The sequence below is a fragment of the Trichechus manatus genome, unplaced genomic scaffold (genome assembly GCF_000243295.1).
Source record: "Trichechus manatus latirostris isolate Lorelei unplaced genomic scaffold, TriManLat1.0 scaffold00132, whole genome shotgun sequence".
Lineage (NCBI taxonomy): Eukaryota > Metazoa > Chordata > Mammalia > Sirenia > Trichechidae > Trichechus > Trichechus manatus.
The window spans coordinates 1,813,157-1,830,510 of NW_004444068.1; the positions used below are offsets into that span (position 1 = coordinate 1,813,157).

General features: G+C 38.1%; 1 protein-coding gene across 4 annotated transcripts in view; it reads left to right on the forward strand.

The window, feature by feature from the left end:
• The window catches only part of ATR (ATR serine/threonine kinase), a 99,051-nt gene that overhangs the window by 25,405 nt on the left and 56,292 nt on the right, over positions 1-17,354 (forward strand). For all 4 annotated transcript variants that reach the window (XM_004385070.2, XM_023739324.1, XM_023739326.1 and 1 more), the window contains 7 exons: positions 260-445; positions 3,898-3,990; positions 5,963-6,093; positions 9,269-9,412; positions 11,201-11,294; positions 12,289-12,414; positions 16,247-16,453. In XM_004385070.2, the coding sequence (XP_004385127.1) occupies positions 260-445; positions 3,898-3,990; positions 5,963-6,093; positions 9,269-9,412; positions 11,201-11,294; positions 12,289-12,414; positions 16,247-16,453 (981 nt within the window). The remainder of the gene's footprint in view (positions 1-259; positions 446-3,897; positions 3,991-5,962; positions 6,094-9,268; positions 9,413-11,200; positions 11,295-12,288; positions 12,415-16,246; positions 16,454-17,354) is intronic.

Sequence of the window (17,354 nt, forward strand, 5' to 3'; positions counted from 1 at the left end):
GGTGGTGTGCCTGATCTAGAGCCGTGTGGTGGTGGTGGTGTGCCTGATCTAGAGCCGTGTGGTGGTGGTGGCGTGCTGAGTGAGTCAATTTGAGAGTAGAACTGCTCTATGGGGTTTCCTAGGCTGAAATCCTCACAGGAACAAATCACCGGGTCTTTTCTTCTGTGGAACAGCTGGTGGGATCAATAAATATATTAATTTCCAGGATGTTAGTATGAAGAAAAAACTTTTTTCTTTTTTTGATGTGTCTTTGGCTTAGAATGAAACAGAAATTGAACTGGGGAGCCTGTTGAGACAGGATTTCCAAGGATTACATAATGAATTATTGCTGCGTATTGGAGAACACTATCAACAGGTTTTCAATGGTTTGTCAATACTTGCCTCATTTGCATCGAGTGATGATCCGTATCAGGGCCCAAGAGATATCACATCACCTGAACTAATGGTAAGGAATATGCTGTGTGTCTGTAGCTCCTCCTTCCCTCCTCCTCTCCCCCACTACTTCATTAGCATGGCAAACTAACCTTATCAGTTCTAACTGTATTTAAATCCATTGTTGGATTGAGGGGAAGTTTATAATATGTTATATTTCTTTTTTATCTTTCCTTAGCTTGAATTTTTATCTGAAATCACTTTACTATGTTATTTATTCCTCTAAAGAAATATATATCCTCAAACTTACTATTTTTTCTTTCTGATGGCTTTCATTCCTTTGAGAGACTAAATGGACTGTCAGCAAAATATCTTGTAAGAGGTTTCTGCTTCTGCTTCCTCACCTTTAAGTCTTTGGCCAATTCTCATCTGGCTTCTATTCTCATTGTGCTACTGAAATTCTTCTTGTCAGATTCACCAGTAGCCTTTCTGCTGTCAAATCCAGTGTTCACTTTTCTGTCCCCATTTTATTCATCTTTCGATAGAATTCAACACAGCTGACCATCCCTTCCTGTGGGGCATCTGCGATACCACATTGTCTTGGTTTTTTTGTTTTGCTTCACTGGCCACTCATTGTTAGACTTCTCTACTGGCTCTTCCCTCTACTGGATTTTATCCTCTAAATGGTAGAGTACTTTAGGAATATCTAACTGAGTTTATTCCCTATTAACATTCCTCCTTAAATTATTTTATCTGGTCCTTTACTTTAAAGTGATTTATGTATTGATGATTTCCTAGTTGAAGTTCCAGTCCAGACCCCATCTGAGGTTTGGACTTGCATGTCTGTAAAGGTTAGGTCTTGGCAGGAAACAGATGGTACACAGTAAAATGTTTAACTGGAAATAATTTAACAAAGGGGCTTCTTTCAATGTCATGGGCAAAGTTAAGGGAACCAGCGGGGAATGTTAAGAAACCTAGGGAATAGCAACACCAGAAAACTTATGCCTCCCTGAGGCCTGGGCAAGGGGAAGAAATGGTGTTACCAGAACCTGGTTGAGATGAGTGCTGGAACGATGGGAGTGAGCCCTCTCATTGTAGAGGGAGCAGGAAATACCATGTTCTCTCCTCCTGCCTCTGTTTTCTGTTGGTGCTTCCTATTGGCTGAATTCAGTGGGAAGCCAGAGGGCAAGGGATCCTGAGTGATGCAATCTGGTCAGCTTCCCAGGCATAGAGGAGGGCAGAAGATGACAGAGAATGGATCTGGGAGTGGGTAGGGATGGCAAGCAGAGACTGTCCAACTGCCTCTTTGTCATCTCTACTCACCTGTCTTATAAACATCTTAAACAAGTCCAAACATATCAAAAGAAATTTTTATTTTCCTTCCCTAACCTGTTTCTCCCCTACTCTTCCCTGTCTCAGGAAACAGTACTGCCATCTACCTGTTTGCTTGAATTAAAACCTGGGAGCCATTCACAATCCCTCCCATTTCCTTCAGCCTTCATAATCAAACTATCAGCAAGTCCTATCAGGTCTATCTCCAGAATATATCATATTTCCATCTCTGCTGCCACCACCCTCACACAAGCGACCATCATCTTTCTCCACGAAAACTGCAAACGCCTCCTAAGTGTCCTGTCCTTTCACTTTTCCTTCCGAACAATCACTTATTTGCACAGCATATGAGTGCTCTTTTTACAGTTTCAGCCAGTGCGTATCATTCCCCTGCTTAAACGCCTTTGCTGATTTTTCATTGCTCTTAAAATTTGTAAGGCCATACATGATCTGCCTACCTTTCCATCCTCATGTTGTACCACTCTTTTCTTCCTTTCTCCTTGTTTCAGCACAGTCTCCTTTGTGTTTCTTAAACATACCAAGCTTTTTCCTGCTTCAGAGCCTTTGCACTAGATGTTCTCTCTGCTTGGAATGGTCTCCTGGATTTTTCTGATTGTTTAGGTCTCAGAATTTCCTGATCACCCTATCTTAACTCCCGCATCCCAGTTCTCTATCACATGAGAAGAACTTACAGCACTTACCACAACCTTGTTTACATATTTACTTATTTAGCATCTTCTACTCATACTTGTATGTACACTGTGTAAGCCTGGGGAGAAAGGGACTGCTTACTTTGTACTCCTGTACCCAGCACATTATTGTAGCATGCTTAAATGTTTGGTGAATGACAGAATGATGAACTGAAAGAATTATTTGTCTAAATGCAAGAGCTTTAAAATTGTGGACTACGTGAGTGTCATCTATATCTGCTTTTCATTTAAAAAGCATAGGCTGGAACCATGCAGTTAGTGAATTGTCGCTTAGTATGCCAAAGTTGAGTCTCAGTCCAAATCAGATTATTTGAGACAAAATGTATTTTCAGGCTTGAAAACCAGATGATTTTCTCTACTTGACAGGTGAGATGTTTATCTCAACTTCTGATCTGGAGAGAGTTGTAGGACACCTAACTTCTTTCCACTGTGTGCTAGTATACAACCTTCTACTCATCTCCTCCCCTTGGCAGTGTATGTATTAGAGATACCTGCATCAGATGCCTCAATATCAAATACTGCACCATTCTTCTGGAGTTGGAAAATACCTTAATTGCTATTCTTCTCCGGCTCTTTTTCTTGCCCTTTTTCCTGCCTGTATATAAAGATTTTGAAGGAAAAGGATGTTCTTCTTTGCAGAGTAGTCACATTCTCAGTTTGTTATAATGTTAACAACTTAAATTTATTTAACACTTCATCTATATACTAAGTTCTTGATGCATGTCATTTAACTTTGATGCAACTCCGTCCAATACATGCTTTCATTGTCCCATTTTATAGACTCAGTGGAATTAAGTAACTTACTTAAGATCACACACTAGGAAGTATCAACATTGGGATTCAAATCCAGGTTTGGCTGACTTAAAGCCCATTCTCTGTCCTCTAGGACCTTCTCTCAAGAAAGAATTAAACCTGTTCACTCCAGGAGACCCAAGGTGGCATGGTCAGTGATACCTAGCCTGTAAATGTTGGTGCCCATGGCCTTTACCCCTTTGCCACTATTACCTTAGGGGCTGTTGACCCCTATGTAAGACCATTTGTTCTGGCATGATACCTTTTCCTTAATTAAGTACTTTTTTCCAGCTTAGTTCTAAATGCACTCGAATAAGGAACAGAGAAAGGAAAATGCTCATTTGTCTTTCTTTATTCCTCTTCTTCTTAAGATGAAGAGTCTCTCCACTCTGAACCCTAAAGTAAGCCAGATCCTGGAGATTGCCACCCCAGCTTATTGCATGATTCAAAAGATCAGGGTTTTCTGATTGTATGGTATTGTTTAATGATTTTGTCATGGTGATTATAAATCAGTTTCAGTAATTTCTTTGAATACTAGATGTGAACATACATGCTTTTGGAGATACTTAACTCACCAAATTTTTATTTTTAGTATTCCAAACTAGTTAATTAAGTGATTAAATTGTTGATTTATGAAATTCGATCTGTATAAAATTTATACAAGATCTGTTTTATGTATTTTTTCTCTTAGGCTGATTATTTGCAGCCCAAGTTGTTGGGCATTTTGGCATTTTTTAACATGCAGTTATTGAGCTCCAGTGTTGGCATCGAAGATAAGAAAATGGTAAGTAGTGATAGTTGAGTTCCAAAGTGCTAGGATAGAATTCATATAGAATATGCAAAAGGTGTGATTTCTGCATCTAGCTACAAACAGTCAAAGATGAGAAGTAACCAACAATAGGACGTTCCTTATTCCTGAACAACTTGTATAAGCTTTTTGGGAGCCTAAAAGAAGGAATTGTATCACTTACACTTCTTTTGTTTACAAGGGACAGAAAACTCAACCCAAGCTGCTTAAAGGAATTTGTTGGCTCTATAACTACAAGTGTTGTAAGGCTAATGTACCTTTGGTTGTGACTTGATTTCAGATTCAGACAGTCTTCTCAGATTCCCCTGGGTTGGCTCTCTACTTAAGTACCAGGTGATGGCCCAACAGCTTCAGGCTTACGTCATCATAATATCTAGCCCAGTGGAAGGAAGAGACCAGCTTTCTTCCTGATAGATCAATCATAATTGAACCTTGGTGGTCCCAGTTGGTCTGATGTGAGTCACAGCCAAGAGTGTTTTTCAATACCAAATATCTTAGGTTTTATGAAATAAGGCAATCTCAGTATTTGTCAGCTTACGTTTAAATGCTTTTAACACAATGAAGTTTCATTATGACTGCTGTAACAATTGGTCACTACTGGGAATAGATGGGGATAGAATTTTAGAGACAGATGAAAATTTCCCTTCTGTTTCTTTCCACCTCTGCAGTCGTTAAAGACTATGGTAAAAACCCACAAATGGAGGCTTTTATTTCAGTTTGTACTCTCCTTCTCTTAATAACGTTAAAGAGCCAAGGAACACTTAAGACACAATATTAAACCCTGCAAATTTTAACAACCAGTGCCTGTTCTTTTGATGTCAGCTAGTAAATTTGAACCCCTAAACAACTTCTCTTCTACCCACATGGCTTCTTTCTTATTGTTACCCTAATTGAAATGTGAGAGAATGACCTCAAATTCAAGAAAACTAGAGTTTGTGTTCTAAACCATAAAGAGCTCCTGTATTTTGGCACATAGTCAAGTTGACCAGAGTTCCTTTCTCCTTTAGTAGAATCTGGAGCTATTGACACAGGGCTGATTCTGTGTTCCAAGTGTGTTATGTTTTCTGGGTACATAAGCTGTAGTTACTTGTTTGTTTTACTAAATTCAAGCCATCTTAAATTTATACCATTGGGAGAAAAATTTCTTCAACTATTGATCACTGTTACTGGGAATCTCTATTTACTATAAAATTGCTTTTTGAAGTTCTTATATTCAAGAGTTTTAAATTCAGTTCAGTTTCTATAAGTGCTGCATAGCAGGGGGTGGATAAAACAAAATTAAACAATAGGTATTATATCCTTAATGAAGTTGAAAATTACTGCTCTAGACGACTGCCAGGACAAAAATAATGTATCACCTTCAAGGGAACCCCCCTCAAAACAAACAAACTTGTATTTTTCAAATTCATAATTCCCACATAAGAAGTTGGACAAAATGAACAGGCCAACATTTATACCTTTTGTGTTGCCAGAGAATAGATGCCACCCTGAGATTAAGGTGGGAAACACTTCTCCTTAGTTCTCATCTGCTCCTGCCAACTTATTTATAGGCTTTATTTTATTTTTTTTTTAGTGTCTTAAGCTGATCTCTCTCTCTTTTTTTTTTTAATTGTACTTTAGATGAAGGTTTACAAAGCAAACTAGCTTCTCATTAAACAGTTAGTACATATATTGTTTTATGACATTGGTTAACAACCCCATGACATGTCAGTACTCTCCCTTCTCGACCCTGGCTTCCCTATGACCAGCTTTCCTGTCCCCTCCTGCCTCCTAGTCCTTGCCCCTGGGCTGCTGTGCCCCTTTAGTCTCATTTTGTCCTATGGGTCTGTCTAATCTTTGGCTAAAAGGTGAACCTCCGGAGTAACTTCATCACTGAGTTAAAAGGGTGACCTGGGGCCATATTCTCGGGGTTTATAGGCTTTATTTTAAAGCTCTACTTACTTTATAGGCTTTGAACAGTTTGATATCGTTGATGAAGTTGATGGGACCCAAACATGTCAGTTCTGTGAGGGTGAAGATGATGACCACTCTGAGAACTGGCCTTCGATTCAAGGATGATTTTCCTGAATTGTGCTGCAGGTGAATGATTGCCTGATTTCTTTACAAAGTCTTTGCATTTCCCAGTGGCACTAACTGGAATTCTTATCTCTTTGAGGGATATTGAGCTCAAACTGTAAATAAGGTAGAAAGACTATTTGTATTAAAAAGGAAATGTGTTTACTTTTTAAAAAACTTTTTAAATCTATCCACTTCCACCTTTTTGTTGTTTATTCAAGTATTTTAAAGAAAATCTCAGAATCATATTATTTTACCTATAAATACTTCAAATGTAGCTCAGGGATAACGGCATTTTAAACCATAACTATCATGAATGGGAATTTCTTACTATCATCTAAAATTCAGTCTTTATCCAGATTTCCCTGTTGTCTGAAAGGTGTTGGTTTGTTGGAATCAGAATGCAAATGAGGTCCACATATCACATTTGGCACTTGGCCTCTCTTAAACGTCTCTCTTATAAACAGCTTATGCCTAAAGTCCCCACCCCCACACCCGTTGTACTTCTTTGGGGCCACTGAGTTTGGCATGTAGGATTTGGCTGATGGCTGATGTAATTTGTTCCTCTATCTCTTCCTTCCTCACCCCCCATGTTTCTCCCGCTTCTTCCTGTTTTTTCTTATAGACTGGTAGTTAGAACTAGATGCGTGATTATATTTAGGCTCAATTTGTTATGAAAATATAGTTCACAGTTGGTGCTTTATGCTTCCATTGCATCACAACATGAGCCACCTAATATCTGATTGTCCTGCTTTTAGGGATGCTAAGATTAATCAGTGAGTTTAAGTAATATCAACCTGAATGCCTCCGTTATAAATTTCCCCGTTAATCTTTCTTCTGATCATGTTAACATTAATTAATGATCATTGCCTAGGTCTGTTGTTTCATTATAGGTGCTAAAATGGTAATTTTCTGATTTTATTATTCCTTCTGCATTTATTAGGTGGAATTCATCTTAAGACAAAACATAACTTCTAATTAAAAATTTGGTTACCCTGAGACATATTTCACACAGGAGAAGCAGTTCATAGAGGATAAACCCAAACCAAACCAAACCCACTGCTGTCAAGTTGATTCCAACTCACAGCGACCCTATAGGACAGAGTAGACCTGCCCCATAGGGTTTTCAAGGCTGTAAATCTTTACAGAAGTAGATTGCCGCGTCTTTCTCCCAGGAAGCAGCTGGTGGGTTCAAATCACTGACCTTTTTTTTTGGTTAGCAGCCGAGTGCTTAACCACTGCACCACCAGGGCTCCTTTCATGCAGAATAGGCAGTATAAACGCTTGAATCCTTTCATTTATCAATTTTCAGAATATGGAGTTGGTGTCTTAGCAACCGCCAGCAAATTTTTTTGTTTTTTAGTATTGTTTTGATCATGTGGATTTTTATAAATTTGATTAATTTTAATCCATTGAAATCACTATTCTTTTTTGATGATGAAATTGTTCCGTCCTAGGCCAGTTGCGGGGGCAGTGGTCGTTCAGTGGTAGAATTCTCCTTTCTATTCGGGAGATCCTAGTTTGACTCCCAGCCAGTAGACGTCATGTGCAGCCACCACCCATCTGTCAGTGGAGCTTATGTGTTTCTGTGATGCTGAACAGGTTTCACTGGAGCTTCCAGACTAAGATGCACCAGGAAGAAAGGCCTGGTATTCTACTTCCAAAAATCAGCCAGTAAAAACTCTATGGATTACAATCATCCATCCATCAGTGATCATAGGGATGGCAGTATTTCCTTCTGTTGTGCATGGGGTTGCCGTGAGTCAGGGACCAACAGTGGCAACTAACAACAACAGCAATGATTTATAATCACTCATGTTAAGAGCTTGGGTGCTAACCAAAAGGTAGGCAGTTCAAACTCACCAGCTGCTCCTTGGAAACCCTACGAGGCAGTTCTGCTCTGTCTTATAGGGTCACTATGAGTCAGAATCAACTTGACAACAGCTTTGGGTTTTTCTTCCATTATCTATTTACCTGTTGTTGTTGTTGTTAGTTGCCATGGAGTCGATTCTGATTCATGGCAACCTCATGTGTGCAGAGTAGAACTGCTCCCTAGGGTTTTCCAGGCTGTGACCTTTTGGAATCAGATCGCCAGGCCTATCTTCCAAGGAGCCTCTGGGTGAGTTCAAACCACCAACCTTTTGGCTAATAGTAGAGCGCTTAATCATCTGCACCACCCAGGGACTCATCTATCTACCTACCTATGCATATATATGATCTAAAAATGACTATTTCAATATTACTGCTAACAATAAGACTATTGAATGCAGTTTTAGCCTTTCTGGAGGTTCTTTCTGTCCTTAGAATATATAGCATTAGAGATGTATAGTCAGAATAATATGTTTTAAACTCATATTAAATAATTTTTTTCTGTGTAGATATGCCACCAACTTAATAATTCTGTTAGGTTCAGTTGTTTCCATTCGTTTAACTTTTTAGGGCTTGCTTTTTTCTTCTTTTTTTTATTTAATTTAACAATCATATACAACATTTATATAGTTCCAAACTCGAATCTGTGTAACAGGCTACATTCAGAGAAATCTACCTTCCATTCCTGACTCATAAGTATCCATTTCTGTTAATTTTTATATATCTTTCCTTTTTAAGAGGCCCTGGTGGCATGGTAGTTAAGAGCTACAGCTGCTCACCAAAAGGTCGGTAGTTCAAATCCACCAGCTGCTCCTTGGAAATCCTGTGGGGCAGTTCTACTCTGTCCTATAGGGTTGCTATAAGTCGAAATCTACCTGATGACAATGTTTGGGTTTTTGATTGGTAGTGCAGTGGTTAAGCGTTCAGCTGCTAACTAACAGATCAGCAGTTTGAATCTACCAGCTGCTCCTTGGAAACCCTATGGGGCAGTTCTGCTCTGTCCTATAGGGTCGCTATGAGTCGGAACTGACTGGACGGCAACGGGATTGGCTTTAGTTTCCCTTTTTAAGACTCTAAAGAAATACACACATGCTTATACATATATATGCAAATTATTCACATTAACCTCCCAAAATGTAGCGTACCGTAAACTGTTTTCACCCAACTTTTTTGCCTTGATTTATTCTGGACTATACTGTTGATCTTTATTCCTTTTTTTACATTATCCTTATAATGTATTGTTTGAATGTATTGTTTTTTCTTTAGATAATATATTACTGATGGGGTTTTACAAATAATAAAAATAATGTGACTTTTTTTTTTTACATAGAGCTTGGGACTGCTTTGTTCGTTGCCTGGATCACGCTTGTCTAGGCTCCCTTCTCAGTCATGTGATTGTAGCTTTGTTACCTCTCATACACATCCAGCCTAAAGAAACTGCAGCTATATTTCACTACCTCATAATTGAAAACAGGTATTGTAACTGAAATTAACAGTAAAGACTTCTTAATAGTGTATTTTTATGTCTCAAGGTTTATTGTTGATAATATGGAACTCTTCCCATTTCTTTTAATTTAGAGTCCGTCAGTAAACAAAAATAATTGACATCCTTTAAGTCAGTACATATTGAACTGATGCTATTTCAATTTTGGCATTGCTTCCATTATAATTATATTTAAATAATTAATTAGTAGGTCAGCAGTTCAGAATTATTTGTCATCAGTTCTGAAAGGGGTAAGGCTAAGTTTACCTTTTCACAGTTAAAAGGCAGTTGAATAGAATGAAAAAGATTAAGAGAGTTATTTACCTGCTTTCTGCAGCTTACCTCATTTGAAACCCTTATTACTTTATTGCAATAACCTTTTAACCAGCCTTTATTCCTTTACAATTTTATCCCATTTCTTCATAATGTTGCTAGAATACCCTTTTAAAAGCATCTCTTTATCTGTATCATTCTAGTATACTGGGGCGTTCTGTGGTTCTCCACTTTAAAACTGGTGAATTCTAAATGGCTTAGCTCAGCATTCAGAGCTTTCTGAAATCTGGCCACATCTTATTTCTTGAAATCCTTTCCCATGATTTTATAACACATGCCCTAGGCTATAGCCAATCTGGACTGCTATTACTAAAACATGAAGTGTAACCTTTACAGTTTTTTTTTTTTTAGTCAGCCTGCTTTTTAGGCTGGAATGTTCTCCTATACATTTTTTTTTTCCCCATTCTTTCACTTTCTGTTTGTATATCATAGTTCCTTTGATTCTGAAAAGTTAAGGTTGATTATTGATCAACCTTAGTATGCTATTGCTACTCGGATTAATCAGGTTCAGTAATTGTCCAGTCAGGAAGAAAGCATAGAAAGAAAAGTTAATATGCCTTTATTCAATGAAAACAAAGGTATTTTTATTTTTTATATTTTGTATATAAAGAACCACATAATCATTGATTTAGATCCAAATACTTTTTTTGATTATTATGCAAATATAGTCATTTTTTTCTGTGTATTATAGAGGAATCATTTCTCTATTTTTTATCATATAAAAAAATCCTCTTTCACTCAATGCTAGATAGAAATTACTGTTGCATCCCCACTGGATCGCACAGTGTTTAGCAAATAATACCACATAGTAACTTAATACATACTTGTGTATGAGTTAATGAAGACTAGGCTTTAGAAGTATTCGTATTTAGACTCAGAAAGATGTTGCAATCAGCATGGACGCAACTGGGTAATTCTGCTGGTTTTGCCAATGGTCGCTGGTAGGTAGGTTGAGTTGGGCTTCTCCCTCTTTCCATGCAGCCACAGACCTTCTCTCTCTCCACATGGCCTGTCCATGTTGTTCCCATACTTCTTACATGGTGACTCAGGGCTCTTGAGAGCACAAATCCAAAAGCTGCCAAGTCTTTTTAAGGCTTAGACCCCAATCTGGCACAGCATCTTTTCTGCCCTATTCTATCTGTTAAAGCAAATCACACACAGACGCAAGAATGAAGAGGAAGGGAATATATATGGTTATGTGTACTGAGAAGCATGGTTTTTTGAAGGCTACCAGTGTAACCAAATACCACAGAATGATTTTCTTGGATTTTGTTATTTGCCTTAATTTAGCTGAACATCCTAGAGATGATTAGGAAGAATACTTAGTGTGTCAATAATCAACTAACCCTTCTGTGAGTTAAATTGACCTCAGTTTCAGTCTCTGCTTTACATTTTCAGTATTCATATGATTTATGAATAATTATTTTTCTTTCAAATAACTATTAGGGATGCTGTACAAGACTTTCTTCATGAAATATATTTTTTACCTGATCATCCAGAACTAAAAACAATAAAGGCAGTTCTCCAGGAATACAGAAAGGTATTTAATTTTTAATTTATGGTTTAGGAGTTCATGGATGCGAAGTTGTTCCCAAGTTCCAAAACACCGAATAGCAATCGTTTAGAATCATATCTGGGGATAATATTTTGCTAGTTAATTCCTGGTGAATAGATAATCCTATAATGAACCCATGACTTTTGGAGGGAAGGTTTAGCATTCAGTTTAAAGATATAATAGCATTAGAAATGAACAGAAAGCCAAGAATAGAGTTCTTATGCCTTTGTTACCCAAGTCAACTTGTCCTTACTTGCAGTTCCCAAAAGAAGAGGCTACCACAGCTGCGTGCCCTGAGTGAAGAAAGCAAGCTGTGGGAGGATTCTAGTTATGTGGTGCTACTAACTATGGCATGCAAATATCAGATCTGACTGATTCCTGAGCTTTAGAAGAGGAATGATCTGTAGTTCCAGCAACTTTTAAGTCCAGTGACCTCTCTGAAATTATAAAAGTATTAATAATGATTCCATTAGTACTTTAAGGCGGAAAGTGTGATACCTTACCTTGAGTTGGAGTAGCACTGTAGGTGCTACTGTAGGTCAATAGCAGGTATTGATTACAGAGCCCAAGACTGGTCTGAAGACTATTTCTTCCCTTGTGTAGTAAATCATCATAGTCATAAGAAAGTAAATAATAAAAGTAAGGAGTGAATTATTTTTCTAGTCCGTAGACTTTATTCAAGGCTATTATGTAGCCCTTTGTAAATTAAGGGAAAGTTCTTATCAAGATGCGTTTATTTTAGATAAGTGAATTCTTATTTAGTTGGAATAAAATTTTTCTCTCATTCTAAAGATTTTAGAATGGAATCTTTTTCTCTGATAATTACCAAAAATAATGTATACTGTATGAAGAAAGTGATAGAAATTTTATTGTTTTTTAAAATGTCTTTTAATTCGAGTATAGTTTACTCAAGGCCTTCAGAAATGGTTCGTGAAATTGATAATAATTAATAAGGTATCTCTCTATGCTGTTCATTTAGGAGACTTCTGAGAGTACTGATCTTCAAACAACTCTTCAGCTATCCATGAAAGCGATTCAGCATGAAAATGTAGATGTTCGCATTCATGCTCTTACCAGCTTGAAGGAAACCCTGTATAAAAATCAGGTATAGTAAGATGATATATTTTAAAAAGTGTTAATAGGGAAGAAAAGTTGAAGGTTTTAAAGAAAAGGTGGCAAATTAGGATTCTTGTTTGGGATTTAGTAGATGCAGTGAAATGTGATTTTTATTTTACTTAGCTTGTCAGATCTGACTGAGAACCAGTAATCTAAGAGAAGGCCTTTGAGGCTGGACACCAGATTTTTGCAGAAGTGTTTGTTTTTTGAAGGGTCATGAGTTGATGGTTATGTTTTAGATTATTGCATCTTCCTTGAGTAGAAATGTATGTGTTTATATAGCAACAGTCTGTTAGTCTTCTCCCATAATTTTCTATAAACATCTGTCTTATAAAATGTCAGTAATTTTACCATTTTACATTTTGACTGAATTAACATTTTTCACTAGTTTTTGTGAAGCTAAAATTTTAAATTTACTCTTTCAAGGCATCAGTTAACTTTATTCTGTTCTTTGGCAGTGTAATGTAGCTTATCCCTAACCTTGATGACAGTGAGAACTGGTATTTAAAATATCAGATGAGTAGGAGTCCCTGGGTGGCACAAGACTACTAACCAAAAGTTTGGCAGTTAGAATCCATCTAGAGGTACCTCAGAAAAAAGGCCTGAGCATCCACTGGAAAGATCGGAAAGATCACAGCCATTGAAAACCCTATGGAGCTCAGTTCTACTCTGAAACAAATGAGGTCGCCATGAGTTGGAATCGACTTGGTGGCAAGCGGTGTAAAAAAATTTAAATAGTTACTCATTTTTGTTTATCAAGAACCCATATGATATGAGAGCCTAAAACCCTCATGAGTTAGTGGATCACAAAATTGGGTTATGTTTGTTCTGATGGTAGAAGCAAGCGTTTACTTAAGACAGAGATATACACGATAGCAAGGAGAACATGGCTTCTAGGTCAGTGAGCTTGTATAAACCAATGTGGGGCAGCAGACGATGTTGGAAAGGCCCTGTCAGATGAGAGGAGCCTTGAATCTCCTCAAACTTAGGTTTTGTGCCCTTCTGACTACGGAGTCTACATAATCAATGTTATAGCCTCAATTCCTGCCCTATACTACATTGCAGCTACCCTGTGCTCATTCCTGGCTAGGCTTCAGGTAACTTAAAGGGTTTCTGACTTTTTAATATAATACAGTGAGTTACAAATAACAAAGGGTTTCTCCTCTTGGCATAGAGGTTTTCTAGTCTAGGTTATTTCCAAGCAGATGGCCTGGTCATGGTGTAACATAAGGAAACTTCATATTGATCCTCACCTCCTAGATGTAAATGACTAAGTCTGAGAACTCAAGGAGATTTCCACAGCTCCCCATGGTTGCCACCTGTGTCACAAAAGATAAATCACATCTGGTGATACCCTGACAAGCCTTCCTTCACTGTAAAGCCCCAATGCTGATAGGTTAACTAGACACAGTATGAAGGGAAGTGTAGTTACAGGAGTCTTGAAGGTCAGATTGAGTAGTCTAATTAAGATGTTATAGCATGCATTGTTACAGAATATTTTTTTTTAAGTGAGGATTAATTTAGTCTAGCAACTATATCCAGCTGGATAAATTTACTGTAGATTGGTAAGAGGAAAACTAAAGGCAAGGAGCTTGGAGAAGCCATACCAAAACCAAAACCAAACTCAGTTGCCGTCGAGTCAATTCTGACACATAGTGATGCTATACGACAGAGTAGAACTGCCCCATAGGGTTTACAGGGAGCAGCTGGTGGATTTGAACTGCCGACCTTTCAGTTAGCAGCCAAGCTCTGAACCACTGCGCCACCAGGACTCCTGAAGAAGCCATGGAGAGTTAAAAGAAGGGCAAGAATCCAGCGATACACATCTTCCCATTTATACTACAGCAGATAACAGCTCAAAACATCTAGGAATATGCAAACGGGTTCTTTTCCAACTATGGCAAGAAGATAACACCAAGGTTGAAGGTAGTTCAGTTAAGCTGTAGAATTTTTTTGTTACTTGCTGTTGAGTTGGCTCTGGCGCATGGTGATCCGTGTACAACATAATGAAACATAGCCTGGTCCTGTGCCGTCTTCACGATCGTTGGTATACTTGAGTCCATTTTTGTGGCCTCTGTGCATTTTGAGTGCCTTCTAATCTAAGGAAAAGGAGCCTTGGTGGCGCAGTTGTTAAGCACTTGGCTGCTAACTGAAAGGTCAGCAGTTCGAACCCACCAGCTGCTCCATGGGAGAAAGATGTGGCAGTCTGCTTCCGTGAAGATTTACAGCCTTGGAAACCCTATGGGGCAGTTCTACTCTGTCCTGTAGGGTCGCTATGAGTCAGAATTGACTTGATGGCAATGGGTTTTCTAATCTAAGGTGCGCATCTTCTAGCACTATATTGGACAGTGTTCTGTTGTGATCCTTAGGAGTGGTTTTTTTTTTTTGTTTTTTTTTTTTTTTTTTTTTTTGATCTATAGGGTTTTCATTGGCTAATTTTTGGAATGAAATCGCCAGGTCTTTCTTCCTAGTTTGTCTTAGTGTAGAAGTTCCGCTAATATCTGTCTACCATAGGTGACCCTACTGATATTTGAAATACTGGTGGCATAGCTTCCAGCATCATAGCAGCATGCAAAGCACCACAGTACAAAAAACTGACAGACGAGCGGTGGAACCTCTAGAATAGTACTGTACAGAAGAACTTTCTGTGAGGATGAAAATGTTCTGTGTTGGTATTGTCCAATGGTAGCTACTATCCACATGTAGCTTTTCTGAGCACTTGAAATGTATGACTAAGGAGTTGAATTTTTCAGTTTATTTAATTTTGCTTAATTTAATTTTAAATAGCTACATGTGGCTAAAAAACCAAACACACACAAAAAACCAAAAACTAGTTGCCATCAAGTCGATTCTGACTCATAGCAACCCTGTAGGACAGAGTAGAACTGCCCCATAGGGTTTCCAGGGAGCGGCCGGTGGATTCGAAGTGCCAGCCTTTTGGTTAGCAGCGAGCTTTTAGCCATTGCACCACCAGGGCTCCTGCATGTGAATAGTGGTTATCACATTGAACAGTGCAGTTTTAGAAGATGACTGAACTTGCAGGAATACCGAAGCATGAAACTGAAGTAAGATAACAGAAGTAGCGGTCAAACTAAGAGTACATGTTTACAAGTTAGAGAATGAGCCCACCGAAAATAAAACTGCTAGAGGCTTCTAGGTTGTCCTAGATAACGGTGGGTGCTTAAATCTGAGTCTCTACATATCCTCAAAAAAATCATACAGAGCAACAAGGAGAGTAAATAAAACCACACATAACTCACACCTTCAGCATAACTATGAGACAGAGAATACTATGAACTTCAGATTTCCTGTAAGTAGCAAGCTGTCTCTGGAACTCATGTCATAAGCCTGTGTTGAGAGCAGTTAGAATTCAAAGAGACTGTATGAGAAAGAAAAACGTAGGGTGGAGAAACTAACGGTGATGGAGCAAAGATAAAACCACCAACAGAATGAGAAAGTCCCACTCTAAGCACAGCAATACTAAAAAGAGGTCCAAGATGTGGCATATCAGAATACTAGCTACAGGGAAGGGGCTTGAAAGTATGCAGAACCCAAGGTGACAGTCTCTGAAAGTCATTGCTTCCAGGAAGAAGGAAAATAGAACCAGAGAGGCACTCTTTGGAGAGTTAGTAGTAAAGGGAAAGAATCAGGTAAGAGGGAGAATTTTAAGGGTCCTGCAGAAGTAAAAGCTCTACAAAATCGAAGACATGCCAAATCCTCTCCCTACTACCTAGTTGAGGAAAATATACTAGTTTGTAGATGTTATGTATAAACCTTGATTTGTGATCATTTTAAAAATTTTCTTTCTACTTTTGTTGCAGGAAGCACTGATAAAATATGCAACCGATAGTGAAACAGTAGAACCTGTTATCTCACAGCTGGTGACAGTGCTTTTGAAAGGTTGCCAAGATGCAAACTCTCAAGCTCGATTGCTCTGTGGGGAATGTTTAGGGGAGTTGGGGGCAATAGATCCAGGTCGACTAGATTTCTCAGCGACTGAAACCCAAGGAAAAGATTTTACGTTTGTGGTAAGTAATGAGAATTTGCAATGTTAAGAGGAAAGAAGAGTTCTCTGCTGTATGTGGTTTCATTTACAAAGAACTATTCAGATTATCCTTAGTCATAACTTGATCTCAAACAAAAAATACAGGTAACTTCTGAGTTCATTTTCTTATACTACTATAAAGACTTGGCCAAAAGCACTAAAGTTTGGGCCCAGTATTGTTTGTCGTGTTATTTTAAATAAAACTTCCATATCTAATTATGAGAAATATTTAAAGCCTAATTAATCATTTAAATATTACTACTTAAACATTATTATTAGTGTTTTGATGGGAAACTAGTTTCCCAGGGTTTTCTAGCAGTGTGTGTATAAATAAATTTCTGTGATCAAATGAGTTTGAAATTCCGTATCAAAATTAAACAGAACTTTTCATGTATCAGTGTATGTTGTGACTCTCCAGAAAGGGGATATGTTAACATTATTTCTTGAAGATTCTCAAATGACCATAGTTTTACCGAATGCAATGTTTATGATTTTCTTTTTAAGTGTTAAAAAGCAAAAAAAGGCAAAATGTCAGTGTTGTGCAAAAGTTGAATGATTTCAGTACACTTTAGAAATAGCCTTTCTTAAAAGCCTTTGATTTTGACTTCTTAACTACATATTATATTTTAGCCTGGTATCAAACTTAGTTTGAACCTCACCGTCTTAGTTACCTAGTGCTGCTGTAATAAAAACAGCACAAGCTGAGTGGCTTTGAAGAACAGAAACTTATTTTCTCACAGTTCTGGAGGCCAAAAGTCCAAACCAGGGTTTTGGCCATTGTCTGTTCTTTCTCTGGGCCCCTCGCCTAGGTTCTGGTGATTGCTGGTAATCCGTAGCATGCCTTTACTTGTAGAGGGATCTTCACATGTTCTCTTCCCCTTGTG